Source organism: Cydia splendana, chromosome Z (assembly GCF_910591565.1).
Source record: "Cydia splendana chromosome Z, ilCydSple1.2, whole genome shotgun sequence".
Lineage (NCBI taxonomy): Eukaryota > Metazoa > Arthropoda > Insecta > Lepidoptera > Tortricidae > Cydia > Cydia splendana.
Window position 1 is genome coordinate 42,738,285 of NC_085987.1, and position 15,985 is coordinate 42,754,269.

A 15,985-nucleotide genomic window follows, 5' to 3' on the forward strand; every position below is an offset into this window, starting at 1 on the left:
ATGGCGCATCCGCCATTATAAACGTTGCTCCGATACAAATAAAACGCTGCGCCGTGCAGTGTCGCGTAAGCGCCATCGACAATAAGGTACCTTTGCATAGATAATCCCACAAATATCTAAGTGTAAGTATAGCTACATTTAAGTGCAATTTTAAATCACTACACCTTATAAAACAAAGTCCCCTGCCGCGTCTGTCTGTTTCTGTGTTTGTATGTTCGTATGTTCGCGATAAACTCAAAAACTACTGAACGGATTTTCATGCGGTTTTCACCTATCAAAAGAGTGATTCTTGAGGAAGGTTTAGGTGTATAATTTGTTAACCCGTGCGAAGCCGGGGCGGGTCGCTAGTACTTAAATAAGAAAATATCCCGGGGACTATGGGGTTTCAATAAAATATGTTTGCATATAATTATGTACCATGAAAGTAGCAGGAGCCTCTCCGCTGTACGCTATTCATAAAATTTTGCAAATCTCTGCTAAATTTAACTTTTCCATACAAATAAATGTTAAAAAGGCAGATAGAGACAAACGATTATCAATGTTTTAGGTTAGATCGCCATAACAACAATGTGGTATATATGTAATCTAATCTAATCTATCTATCTATCTATCTAATACCTTTAAACGAGCAATTCTTGTTTATTTATTTATTTATATATTTCGGGGATCTCGGAAACGGCTCTAACGATTTCGATGAAATTTGCTATATGGGGGTTTTCGGAGGCAATAAATCGATCTAGCTAGGTCTTATCTCTGGGAAAACGCGCATTTTAGAGTTTTTATATGTTTTCCGAGCAAAGCTCGGTCTCCCAGATATTGTGGTTTATTAGACGGAGAGCTAGCCACGGAAATAGGTATGCAATTTATAGAGTAAAGAAATCCCTCTAGTTAGTATGCCATACTATCATTATTAATTAATCCGGGCGCCTGGCAGCTGTCTAGCGGTGGGTGTGGGAGTGGATGGGCAACAAAGTGGTTGTAAAATCAATTGAAGGTGTGCAATTTATAGAGCTCTGTGTTTGGTGTGATATAATAGCTAAATATGTATTTAATTCAAATACAGGGTGACTTCAAATTGCTAATACAAAATACTTGATTGGGACTCAGTTAATGCCCAATAGTATACTACAGTAACTCCGGTGTTAAAATTAGCTGTATTTAATTACCGCTAATTTTCTAATAAAACAAATAATTAAAGTCCCGAAGTGTGGTTACCCCACATTAAATACCTAACTGTCATACCCGTCACTCGATGTTATCAATGTAAGTTAATAATTATCGATATCACTGAGTGACACTCGTGTAAAGGCCAGTGACAACCGCTCTAAATGAAATGCCACTAAATGCGCATACTATCATCACAAATTAGTATTCTTGCGTCCGCACCTCCATTTTATCGGTCATTATCTTACAATCGAATAAAAGGGGAATCGGCGAGCCAAATGGTGTTTACAATCACACCACCTGATTTGATTCGACAATTTAATCAGATTTGCGCAAAACTGTTCCTGTCTGGACTTGGCCTTAAGCTGTTTACTTTTAAGTACCCTGATACAGTCGACGTCAAAGATATGTTTACGTTTTTCGCCTTATTACAAAGAAGTAAGGTGCAAAAGTGTAAACATATCTTTGAAGTCGACTGTACAATCTGTGGTAAACAATAAGCGAATTAATTTAAATTAAATCATTTATTAATGTACGTAATCTACCGAATGTAACACAATCTTAAAATACCTACGTTTCAATACTTTCAATAAGTAGATAAGTGTGCACCGACGTACTTTAATTAAGCGTATTTTAAGATTTGTTGAAAATTACCACCGCTTTTCTGGACTCATAAGTCTGGTTCATATGATTACTCTTGAGATTCTTGAGTCTGCCAAGAATGAATTCATTGGTTTTCACAGATTTAAACGCCTCAATTATCAGCTTTTGGCGAAGTTCATCGAGGGTATTTGATTCCCGTGCGTGCGTACACTCTCCTTTTAATTTCGCCCTACAAAGGAAGTCGAGTCGGCCATGCGAAGATCGGGACTTCGAGGCAGCAATGCGACTGGGCCGTTGCGTTGCGTCCAATCCATCTGCCAGGGAACTCTTGGTCCAAATGATATCGCACACTTAGAGCTAACTGTGCTGGTGCACCCTCTTGCTGGAAATGCAGATTCTCCTAATTTTGCTTCGGCACCTTTTGTAGCAAAATCGGTAACCCGTTTCTCAGGAATTGTTTTATTTAAAAATGTATTGTAAAATCAAAATCTTGCGGAAAATTTAATTTTCGATTGACAAGTGACAATTACTAATCAAAACACATTTACTTCATAAATACTGTGACAGGTGATTGATAACCAAAGAGGAAAGTGTTCTTTTGAAATTATTTAACCTTCTTTGTTAATCATTATGTTAGGATAACCATGTGAAGTCTAAAAAAATGGGATAAATAAAAAAATAATAAAAAATTACTTTTGATTATTTTAAAAGCATGAGACTTCATTGAGGGGCTTAATTAAGGGAAGATGTATCTAAAACATTGACTTTGTATTACCAATTTGAAGTCACCCTGTATAACAATTAGGGCTTCCAATACCGGGATCCCGTCTGTTTAAACAGATTTTTCAATACCGGTATTTTTTAATGAAATACCGGGATCCCGGTATTTTCAAAAACAAGGAAAATGTGCCTATTATAACGTTTAAAATCTATTAAAATGGTCAAATTCGGCTGTATCAAGAACATACCTTGCCAATTTAATTAAAGAAGATCATTTAATTGAAACAATTGCATATGCGTTAGATAAATATTTGGTGACGAATTCTGATGTTCATCAGGATATATTAAGGGGCTACCCCACGCGAATGTTGCCACTTTTTACTAGCGCGTCTTGTATTTATGCAAAAATAAGTATATACCAGTACTTTTTTAAATAGCAGGAGTAAAATTACTAATAAATAAATTATCTTAGCGTGATTATTTATCAAAAGGAATTTACTATTTTACAAACAAATTATTGCAGTGCCAACATTGTCTTTCTTTTTTTGGTCTTGAATTACGTTTTGCAGTTTAGTATCCTATATTTACTTCAAAGTTCATTGCCTTCGAGATATTTGGCATCAAAGTTGAACAATTTTAGGCTAAAAATTGGTTTTCTGGCCATAACTTTTGTGTTAATTCGTTTAAAATTAAAACGTTTACTTACGTTACGTTACGTTACTAGACACGTTTCTCGAGACGTCAAAGACGAACCGAAATATTTAGATTTCGTACATGTAATTGTAAGATTCTTCACTGCCAACTAGATACGAAAAAAGTGTTTTTTTTTTTTAGAAAAAATAGGAGATTCGATTCAAAACTTGTCAAAAATGTCGGCTAGCCCCTTAATATAATTAGTTCTTAAAATTTTATCAAAATGTAGAAAGAAATTAACTGTAATGGCATACGAATTTTTGGTGCCAAAGAATATTTATTGGCTGATTATTAGGTTGAACTAATAATGTAACTTGTGAAGTCAACAAGGCGGATAAAATGATTGCCAACCTGGAGGGTTCACATAATTATTGCAGATGGCGATTATTGTTTAATATCCTAAGCTAAGGACATACATATCAGGTGTAAAAGTCAGCCTTTAAAAAAAAAACTAAATTTTTTAAGCCATTTATAGTCAATACCGGGATCCCGGGATCCCGGTATTGATGAAGACAGTTTCGGTATTAATACCGGTATTGAAAGAAGTCCGGTATTTGGAAGCCCTAATAACAATGCCAGGCGTTTTATTTGGGGGAAAAGTAGTGCCAGGTGATGAAAATACACAATCACTTGTGCGCCTGCAGGAAGATCACGAGCAAATTGCACCTGACTCACAATCTATGCGTAAAGCAATTGTGAGTACTTCCTGCAGGCGCACAAGTGATTGTGTATTTTCATCTCCTGGCACTACTTTTCCCCCAAATAAAACGCCTGGCATTGTTATATTTGAATTAAATACATAATTAGCTATTATATCACACCAAACACAGAGCTCTATAAATTGCACACCTTCAATTGATTTTACAACCACTTTGTTGTCCATCCACTCCCACACCCACCGCTAGACAGCTGCCAGGCGCCCGGATTAATTAATAATGATAGTATGGCATACTAACTAGAGGGATTTCGTTGCTCTATAAATTGCATACCTATTGCCGTGGCTAGCTCTTAGACCATATGTACAATGTATGTAATCATGTATAGGATATGTTCGACCCCCCTCCCGCCCTCAATCGTCTTACGTAATAAATGAATGGCACCCTGGCAGCATTACCTACCCAGTAATGTTTGCGAGGTCTACATGGGTAAAAGTCTGTGGTTTCAGCATAACGGTCCCTAGTACAACTAACGTTGATAGGTAAATGGTCCACTTGACACCTTTAATGGACCACTGTGATGCACACGTCTATAGGAGTTTGAGTTATATAAACGTCTTACTCTATCCTTGCTGGATATGTTATGCCTTACATAAATTATAAAATTATACAGTATACCTACTCAAGTGTCTACTGAAAGTATACCTACAGCTATGGTAACGGTACAAGCTCATAAGTTGGCAAATCTATTCAAGTAAGAAAATCTTCACCAAACATTTATCATTTTACCAGTTAACAAATGAAACTACATAGTGAATCTGCTACATTTATAATATTTTTCAAACTCGAAGGGTACGATGACGTCATGTCATTTCAATACAATTTTGCCGAATTTAGCGTTTTTAATTTATACATTATATAGAGATGACAGGTGTCATCCGACCCTTCGAGTTTGAAAAACATTATAGAAAGCTCGTATCTCAGTACTGCATCGATACTAAGATACGAGCTTTATTTTAAGTAGGACTTTATTAGTTAAGCACCACGCTTTCGTTGTTCAACCAGCGAATTTTACAAATGAAAATTATTTTGATATGAAAATTTCAATCGAAAACCATATGCCTTGTCTTAACGTGCTTTTATCGAAATACGTATTTGTATTTGCCACAGAGTACAAAACTAATGCATTCGTAGTTCCAAAGGCCGCCACCGGCCTAAAGTTAGTAAGGGCTCGCGGGCCGGATCCTAGATCGGAGCTAGTTTGGAGACCTCAGAGGTTTAGGGCAGAGGTTATTCGTGCGTACTAATCTTTCCAAACGACGGAAAGTTTCTAAAGTTGCAAAATTTTCACATGGAAAAGTTCGGAAACTTATCATATTTTTTTGTGGAGATTGAAATTATGTATTCTTCCTTTATTTCCTATCAAAGAGGATTTGAAGAAGAGAGTTACTGTCATGGTAAATTATGTAGCTACAGTTCATTTACTGCCATCTTTCGACAGAAGATTAAATCTGTTTGAACGCCATTAGACTTTGATCCTTATTCTTTAACTGATATGTGTTAACTTTTTAAATATTAATATTCACGCCATCTACTCGAGCATAGGTTGAAAGTTGTGGCGCCATCGCTCGAAAACATGGAATCATACCTTTGGCCTATAGTCGAGTAGATGGCGTGAATATTAATATTTAATAAGTTAACACATATCACTGAAAGAATAAGGATCAAAGTCAAATGGCGTTCTAACAGTTTTATGTTCTGTCGAAAGATGGCAGTAAATTTACAGCATTTACTTTGACAATCCGTCTCTATAGACTTTATTCTCTTTGTTTCCTATGAAACTTGCCTGAAAATTTCGGAACTTATCGAACTTTTTTGATGTGCGTGACTGCGTGTATACAAAACGGGCTGACCGATTTCAGTAGTTGAGTTTTTCTGCAATGTATGCAGTCACTATATCAGCGATGGTTCTTAGAAAAGTGTAATTTAGTTACCTAAATGTATGTTTAACCCTTTTCAATCTACAACGTTTTCCCAAAAAAATCAAAATAATCCAGCTTTGATGATTCATTGGAAAGAAGTCATATTTCCCGAAAGTGCAATCTAATTTGAACCTTAAATCGGAATGCTAAAGTTAAATATTTTTGGCGCGTATGTGGTCGAAATCGTGCTGCGTCTGGAAAAGGGTTAAGTTTAATTTTTCCTGAGTGTATTTAAACTTATTTTACTTAGTGTAGTGTTTATAACAGGTATATTAATAATTGCCTGGTTTTTACTGAAGGTTTCTTCTCCTACTTTCTGAAACCCACGCACACTTCGCTTAATTAAATATTGGCCATGGAAAAAAGCTTTTTCAGTTATTAACGTTTCTAGCGTGGTAGTTCAAGATTTATTTAATTAATTTAAAATTGTTTTTTTTTGTCTATGAAATTACTTCTAATAGCATTTTCTATGCCAATAATTTAAATATATATACATTTTGTTTACCTGTAGAAGTATTTATTTTTGGTTAATAAGTTTATTTTGAAGCTGCCTGTTGTGTTATATTATCATTCTATTCAATACAACCCTTTGTTGCTTTGCGCTGTTATTTCAAAATAAATATGTGTTCGTACATTCGACATCACTGGACCTCATCCAGAGGCGAAAGTGCTAAATCCGATCGTTCAGCGAGTAATGTGCTCCAATGTCTGACCAATTGAACATACACTTTAATGCCATGACAATACAGGCGTGTACCGCGATATAACCCTTAGGTCACTTGTGCGGCTCACTAAAATGTCTTATTAGATAATTAGATCCAGCACGATCTCCTGGGTGATTTTAGTGGTTAAATATAATATATAATATTTGTCCACTAAAATTAGCCAAAAGATGGTGCTGGATCGGATATACCGTCCAAAAAAATCACCTGGGTGACTCACTCAGATCATATTCAACTGGTTGTTTGAACTTACAACAGCTAAAATAGCTTAAAATAAATAGGTACAGATTAGTACAAGTGCACTCTCTCTCTCTCTCTCTTTTAAAAATCGCGTGTAAATTAATTTTGTGTTGGTTCGCTTAGCTATTTCTGGCGCCGACTGTACCCAGCCGCTGCTAAATCGCTTTCCCGCGCCGGTGCACCCCTACGGACGCATTACGCACTTGTGTACGTGCAAATCATAACATTGGTGACGTCAATAATACAAAATCCCGGCCGTATCGAACTAGGGTCCCCCTTAAAGCAAATGCAATTCATTTCGCCTGCTGCACGGCCTTGGTGCATTTCCTGTGACCAGCCATGAGGTCCCCGCCGCTCCCCCCGCCCCGGATGCGCTGCGCACCCCCGATCACCCACCTGTTATTTTCACAATTTAATCACTAGTGTTTATCAACTTTTCAGCTCCGCTGAATGTGGTCGTTCCTTGTGATTTGAATCATGTATTCGGAGATCATACCACGCCGCTATGGAGCAGTATGTATTCTTGATGTTTAATGCGAAAAGTCAGTCTCACGTCATTTTTGGTTTCACTGGTGTCGCGAACTTTTGGGGTGAAACTTCGCTGCTGGGGTCGATTGTCTACTGAGAAGATTATAGAGATTGAGCAGTTAAGCTTGCTACATGTACACGTGGGCATTTCTGTTATGATTTTGGACGGCGTATCAGAAACTATTATGGGAAATAAAGTTCTATCGATTGAGGGAAACTTTTTAAATATTTAATATTCATTAAATTTTTCGCTTCGTGACATACTTATATATGTACCTATAAAACGACTCGTGACCAAATTTCTACATATTTTACAATGAATTCTTATGATATTTACAAATTACTGGAGATAGTTTTTACATAGGTACCTCGTACGTAAATGCAATTGATAAATCACATTAATGGACATCTTTGATTATTAATATTAAATGTTTATTAATCTTCAATTTACATATTTGTACATATGTTTGGAGTGAACTCACGTTAATGTTCTTCTTTGTTATCTGTTAACGTGCCAAAACAACATCGGGAGACTTTATGGCCAGTTTAACACATTATAGATTAGGATCGGTTTTTGCAAATGTGACGAAAACCTAAAAGTATGGTGGGTAAAATTGGGCAAATTTTTCTAGCACTTTTAACCCTTTGAACGCTTTACCCCATAAACAAAAACATCACTCACGCGCCAATTTGACGGGCGCAAGCGAGCTAATGTAAACCTTACTTGAAAGGTGTGAAGGTTACTTTGACAGCGTACGCCATAACACTTATATACTCGTACATAAGTTCATGGCGCTGAGATCACGACTAGTTATGATTGTTATGACGCCTTTTGGTGTTCTTGGCGTTCAAACTTTCCAAAGGTTAACAATCAAATAAAATTCCTTCTTGTTTCTTAAGTTCACAAATTACCAAGTTATTGATTTTACGCGCACGCTTTAAAACATTCATCCTCGCCGGCTTATTCAAGTTCATAAATAGAATGTCAGTGACATAGATGCATTTCATATGCGACCTTCCTCCATAACACACATTTAAAGAGTACCAATGCATTACATTTTTTCTGTTCCACTCTTAGGATCGATTTGATGATGGTAACCTTCGAAGCGCCGCTCGAATGCATAACGTAAAATCAGTCCTACGATTTGGCTTTTAAAGTCGGCCGAACAAGTATGTCAATAGTAAAAGGCGCGATATTCTATGGAATGATAACTCTTCCCACGTAGATTTTTTAAATTTCCCGCTCTTTTCTACTGATGGAAATTTCTCGAGTTCTTGACAGAAGATAGTTAAAATTGCTTATGCCACCCTATCAGTCATTCTTGCAAATACAACAGCAAAGTGTGGTGGCTATTATACTTACAAATCTTACGATTGGTCTAGCAAGTGCGAATGGTAAATGTAAGCTCGTAGCGCTACGGCGTAGGCGCGTAGCGACAGTAGAGGTCTAGAGACAGTGGCCGGCCTGCCTTGTGGTTGCCTAAATCGAAAACTTAATGTTGACATTAACACTAACTTTTGGTTAAGACGAAAGTGGACGACGGCACGTGATCGCTACTCTATACCAAAGATAATGGATTGTAAATGTTACCACCAAGTTGTAACTACTGGGAATTTTCTTCCCACCTTTTACCACTGGTAACTACTGGGAAAATAAATTCCCAGTAGTTACCAGTGGTAAAAGGTGGGAAGAAAATTCCCAGTACAATTTAATTACCAATGGTAAAGGGTGGGATTTTTTTTCACAGTAGTTACCACCATGTTAGAGTTCAATACCAATAAAAACAGTATATGTACAGGTGTTTTTTTATAGTTACCTGCAATAATTTACGGGACATTCACCCCGTAGGTCATACTAAACAAGTTTTACTGTGGAACCAATACCGAAATCGCGAAAAAAATTGACTCTAACATACAAATATCAACATCAGACCAGTCAAAATGTATGACACAGCAATTTTTTTAAATACATTTTGCATTCATAAATATTAATAAAAAGAAAAGATTAGTTTCATTTCAGTAAACTGCCTTGAAAATGATCAAAGCAGTAAGCACGATTTCTTCGACTATACTCTTTATCAATCAATACCGAGATCCGGGAGTCCGTTGCTTTAGGGTCCGTCTATACAAACTTTGCACCGATTTGAATAGAATAAAGAGAGAGGGGCGGGGGGGGGGGGGGGGGGGGGGGGTCCTTATAAAAGTCATATTTTTCATAGGAGTTTGACATTAATAATGAGTTGATGACATGGCCAAATTTTGACATTGCAATTGCTATACAATAGTCAATAGTTATCTTAGCCCAACTCTACATGGGAAACCGGTCGTGGTGGGGGCCGGCTTAAGCCTCCACCCTCAGAATATGTCACCTTAAATAAGTGTATAATATCTGGGAGACCGAGCCTTGCTCTGAAAACGTATAAAAAACTCAGAAATGCGCGTTTCCCTAGAGGTACCTAGCTAGACAGATTCTTCGCCCCCAAAAACCCCCATTATAGCAAATTGCACCGAAATCGTTAGAGCAGTTTCTGAGATCCCCGAAATACCGGGTGTGGCCTGTAACATGAGCAAAAAATGTTACTGTAGGCTGTACTCCTCATACTGACCAACATTTGTTCAGCGACTTTTAAAAATAACTTGTGGTTTGATTTTTAATACACTTTAAAGTTTATTCTAAGACGCAATGTATTGCGAATTTTGTTATGTTTAAGGCGTGACAAGCAACGTCAATCACAATGATATGGCGTGGCGATGGCGTCCATTGAAGATAATATTTATTTTGTATGAAAAATAGGGAGTTTAAATACTTCATAATTTTTAAAAGTTGTTGAACAAAAGTGTCACCGTTTGAGGAGTACAATCTATGTTTTAATTCTTTGCTCGTGTTACAGGCCACACCCGGTATAACTTATTGCTTGTAGCACTACGCCTAATAATTTGATTATTTATGTATTGTGCCTATTTTGGATTGTGCCCGCCTGTCCGGTAAATGCGGAGGGATGATAGCGCCAATTCTGGAGGTCTTATTGATTTCTCTGTTCTGACTGAACAGCACAAAGTTAAAGGGTGTATTATTAATTAATAATTATAAATGACATATATTCATTAAAAAAATGGAAATTGGTATGAATGGTGACATTGCCACACTTTGTCATTACACTCATTACAAATGCCACACAGAGAGCTTGGCCCGATCCTAACTTAAATTTTGTCAGTATCAGTCAAACACTTACCTCCTTATTCATAAAACTTTACGGGCCTGATTTAGTTAAATTATGTTTTACCCCTTTCTTACATATACATATGTCAAAATGACAGATAAGGACAAACGATTATTAGCTAATTGAGGTTTGTAGCGCGTTTGTGAATAAGGGGGTTAGTCGGTCCATAAGTTCTGTCACAAAGGTTTTTACTGATAAAAAAGATATAGGTATGATTTCCCTTATTATTCACATATAATTATGGTTTAATAGTACATTGTGCAACGAGGGGGGTCAGCGAAATTTTGTAAACGAGGTCTATCATTCCCGAAATATATATCTCTATGTATTTGAGCGTGGTATAGTTTGTTATGAACCTATAAGCAACCGCATCACATGCCCGCTGCTATACGATTACTGGGGCCCGTTTCTCAAAAGCTTGTAACTTGTAATACAAGTGGAAGTCCTTTTCTAACAAAAGCTGTTAAAAAGTGACATCCTTGTATTACTAGTTACAAGCTTTTGATAAAACGTGCTATAAAGTAACCCCACAAACACATCAGTAACTACAGTGAAATCGGTACATCTCTGTACGTGATGAACAATAATTCTCACGCTTTACGTTAAGCCCATTGTGACCCACTGTTCGTGCGGACGGCACTTTCCAAACCAATACCGCTTTTCTGAATGGAAAATGCAATTTATGAAGTTTTCACAGGGACGTAGCAACAAACATAGTGCTTATTTACGCAGTTTATTTTATTTCTTTATGTTGAACTATATTCCGTGGTTATGACATGTGAACTAGGCGTTCAAGGCTGCAAGGGTCCTTATACGTAATGATAAGATTGTCAAGCGTTTGAATAGTAAAACTAATCTGCTAATGGCGCCACATTGAAATCAACGAAATCTTCAAATCAGTACGTGTATGATATTGATACCTCATATGTACCATCACGTTCCGCGATTGTTGTGCCATTTAGGGTCCAAGCTAAATTGGTAGTTCAATACTTACGCTATAGAATTTCCAATTTAGCAAGAACCCTAAATGGTATAATAATCCCGTGTGGTGTGTGGTGACTGTACCTATGTCCCCACATAAATATATAGAGGCAATGTGCCTCTTTATCCACATAAGCGGGGATAAAGAAGCACATTGGGCGTGCAGTGCATGTGTTGTCCGAGGTTAGTTGCAGCAGCAGTTACAATAGCAACTAACGATGCTGAATAAAACAATAGTCCACTTTAGCCGCGCCCGTGCGTAAATAGAATCCGTAGAACCCGGTTCATCAGCCAGACTAATGAATAGAATTAGGCCATCGAAACGTGCAGTCGAGGCTTTACTAAAATAAATAGGTGACACGCCGCTGTTTTGATTGAGGTCCATACTGGACTGATTTAACGAATGGTTATGATACAACTTGCACTTGTACCATCCCACTAACCCGGAGTAAACGGGCTAAACCGCTAACCCAGTGTCAAATTGTACTGGTAACCATGGTAACTCCAGATTTAACCGGTTAATCCAGGGTTAGTCGGATGGTGCAAGTGCCCGCGAAGCAGTAGTAAATCTCTTTAAATTAATAAAAAATTAACTATCAGCCGTCCAATTAAACAGCTTGAACTAAATTTGAGCAGGTCTTGTGACTGTAGCAATGTAATCTTCTGTGCACGTTAACAATTTTAGGCGGGATCGGGATGCTCTATCTGAGAGAAAAGATAAAAATCTTCCGAGCTGATTCGCTTCTTCTTCTGATGTAGAATGTAGTGAAAAAAAAAAGTGACTTGAGCATTAGCGTTAGGACTCATTTACGGCCAGCGAGAACTTAACCAGTTCATAACATTGCGGTTTTTTATCGGTCGGTTGAATTGGACGTAACCAACAGTCCGCAATGTAACTAAAATCGCATGCGAGCTCGCGCGCCGTCTAAATCAGCCCTAACCAATCAAATACCGCAATGTAATGAAACTCGCATACGAGTTATCGCACCATGTAAATGGGCCTTTAGCGTCAATCAAATTCGCCCGATCGAAAAATATAACGAATCGCACATTTAAAGTGTTTAGGTACCGTTCCGTCTACATATCTGCCCAATCTTAACCCCACCCTTACGCTTTACAGGAAGGATTTGATCAGTGCAATGAAGCTGCCGGATTCTGAGCCGCTCACCGCGTCGGAGTACTGGGTGATCACGGACACGTGGAAGCAGGACTGGGAGCGGGGTGTCCAGGTGCCGGTCAACCCGGACTCGCTGCCGGCGCCCAAGGTCCGGATCACCGAGAACCCGAAGCCCCCGGACTTCCAGGAGTTTAAATTGTGAGTACCGCGATTTTTACGGGTCTTAAGCCGACTACTGACTAACAGGCCGACGGACGATATCGGCCTGTCAGTTAGAACAAAAATTTGACAGTTCCGAACAACTGACCGGCCGATATCTGTTAGTCAGTGGTCGGCTTTAAGAGGAAAGGGGACGGCCGCTTCTACATACAAACGTAGTCCCCATATTCCTCTCTGGATATTGACATCATGGAAAATATCTTTACATAATTAGATGTACCTAATATTATTTTTATTTTTATTTTATTTTATTAAGGTTCACCAACAATTGTTGACATCGATACATTTAAAACGTACAAGCTAATACATGTAGGGAGATGTCACAATCACTTACAGGTAAACACCGCATGCAAAACATATATAAGTAAACAACTAAAGAAATTCTAAATTTAAACTTATTTTCTAATTATTTATGTTTTAGGAAATATTTTCGGACAGATATTATAAATTTATTTAGTGGGTCATAGTGCATATCCGCTTTGTCACAGCAACCATTAGCAATTTTACATAACCTGCATATTGGAGAGTTAGTGCCTGAAACTGATCTTCTTAGCGGGGCGTAAAGAGGGGTGATAGCGTTACGGGGGAAACGAGATGGAGCACGAAAGTTCAGCAATGTCAGTAGTTGTGGACAATCTATTTTGTGGTTCACTAACTTGTACAAAAAAGTTGCATCCAAGAGCGCGCCCGTCGGTCTTCTAGGGAATCCATCTTGAAATATTGCAGTTTCCTTTGATATGATATTGATCTTTTACCCATAACACGTGCCTGAAAAGCTAAGTGACGAGTGAACCTTTTTTGAACACGTTCTAACCGTAATGAGTGAGTAGCGTAATTCGGCCGCCAGACAACGCTGCAATATTCCAAAATACTCCTCACTAGACTATTAATTATATAGTAATATTTTGGTTGCGCTGCGCCTAAATGATCTAGTGTTTCTTATGACAAAGCCCAAAGTCTTAGATGCCCTCTTGACAATATTCTCTATGTGAGGGATAAACGTTAATTTGTTGTCGAAAAGAACTCCAAGATCGCGAGTGTTCTCAACTTCGGTTAGTTTGCAACCGTCTATATGGTAGTCTGACTTTGTTACATTTTGTTTTCGGGTGAATTTTATATGGATGCATTTTTTGATATTAATGTGCATTAGGTTATGCTTACACCAACTACTCAGTCTTATAATATCGCTTTGAAGTAAGGTGATATCTTCAGTTGTGTTTACTTCTTCAAATACCTACATAGACACTAAATAACTAATAAGAGTACTTTGTACAGTCACCTTCACCCTTTTCAGATATCTTTACTTCACTGATCAAGTGATCAGTTGATCACTAATTAGAGGTACAGCTATTTATTCCGAGACTCCAACGGTTCACATTACACATATTGCATCTCGCCAACCCCCCCTCCTCTGATGCCCCTTCCCGTGAATAAAGGGGGGCACGCCCTCTGTTCGGGATTACACTGTTTATTTGTCCTAGAAACTGGTTTTCAATGCAGTGTCTTCTCTATGTTTCAAACGCGCTTTTATTATTTATTGATCCTATTTGTCCAATATAGCGGATGGTGCTGGGCCTAAAATACGGCGTTGCGTGAACAAGAGATTTCCTTTGGCAGGATTGGTCCTTAGGACCCAAGGATGGATTTAAGAAGTGGAGCCACCGAGATTTTTGATGTAAATTTTTTGGGGGGTGGGGGGGGGGGGGGGCTCTCAGAGATAGTTTGAGTTCCAGGGAATAACATAGCCTACTTTAAATCTCAAAAATCATCCTTTAAGGGTGTGAAAATTTGTATGGGGATTCAATGACCGCATTTAGATAAAATTTGGTATAGAGATATTTTGAGTCCCGGGGAAGAACATAGGATAGTTTTTATTCAAAAAAAAAATCTCAAAAGTGAAAAGGAAGGTGTAAGATTGTATGGGGAATCAATAACGGCTGAACCGATTTAGATGAAATCTATGTCTACATCTTTGATTTACTTGAAAGTGATACTAAACTTGACATAGAACCTAAACTTAAACAATTATTTAACATCAGACGTCGCCGACGCTTAAAACCCCCCCACCCCCCACCAGCATCAAAAATCTGGGTGGCTCCACTTCTTAAATCCATCCTTGGGTCCTAAGGACCAATCCTGCCAAAGGAAATCTCTTGTTCATGCAACGCCGTGGTTGACCTTTTTATGCTCTGAGCACACTCAACTAATAGTCGTGATTAAACATCGATGAAACCCACCAAAAATATAAATACTGGTATTCAGGCTTACAAAATATAATTTGGTATTTGTGCGCCCACAACAGTATTCGGCATTATACAATATTGAACGTTACTAAATGTAATAAGTTACTTTTTTACGTTACAAGGTTATCTCCTTATCATAAACATTTAGATGAAAAAATGATAAAATCGCAATTTATTCCAACTTGCTGTCATTGTACTCTTTCTTCTGAACTACGATTAAAGGTAAAAAATAATCTATCGTATACAATGCGTACAGTCGGCATCAAAAAGATAGTGACTGCCAAAGTCACCAAATATATCGCAACACACCTTTGTTAGTATAGAAATAAGGATGTGTTTCGATATATTTGGCCACATTGTCCTTCACTATCTATTTGTTGTTTACTTTATCATAGTCCATGACGTTAACTGAGTATTCTTAAACCTCTTTTCTACTAGCGGTCAGTAAAGACTGTTTATTAATTAATGATTTATTTTAAACTTTATTGCACACAAAAAAAAGAGTACAACAGGCGGACTTAATGCGACTATAGGCATGAGTTTAGTTTAGTTTATTTATTTCATAATGAATAAATTACAGTATAAATTATTCTTACGCTAATCTATATGAATTTACATTATGATCGTCAATAATTTAGCATGCAAACGTAATTATACAATGTCAACAATGATAATCAAATTACAAATTTATAATTTAAAAAGAAATTTGAGAACTATCGTCAATTTGAAAAAAACTCAATAAATAACAAAATACATGTCTAATATCTCATAATGATCGTCATACTAAAACCATTCTCTACCAGTTAACCATAGGGCAAAACAGAAAAGTACTAAGTAAGTAGTACTAAGTACTGAGTAACTGTTGCTGTTAGTACTTCAATAATATCGTTAAGTTC

At 37.5% G+C, this 15,985-nt stretch overlaps 1 protein-coding gene across 1 annotated transcript in view; it reads left to right on the plus strand.

The window, feature by feature from the left end:
* Positions 1-15,985, plus strand: part of LOC134805336 (PHD finger protein rhinoceros) — a 46,888-nt gene that overhangs the window by 9,957 nt on the left and 20,946 nt on the right. The window contains exon 3 of the mRNA XM_063778667.1: positions 12,631-12,825. Within this exon, the coding sequence (XP_063634737.1) occupies positions 12,631-12,825 (195 nt within the window). The remainder of the gene's footprint in view (positions 1-12,630; positions 12,826-15,985) is intronic.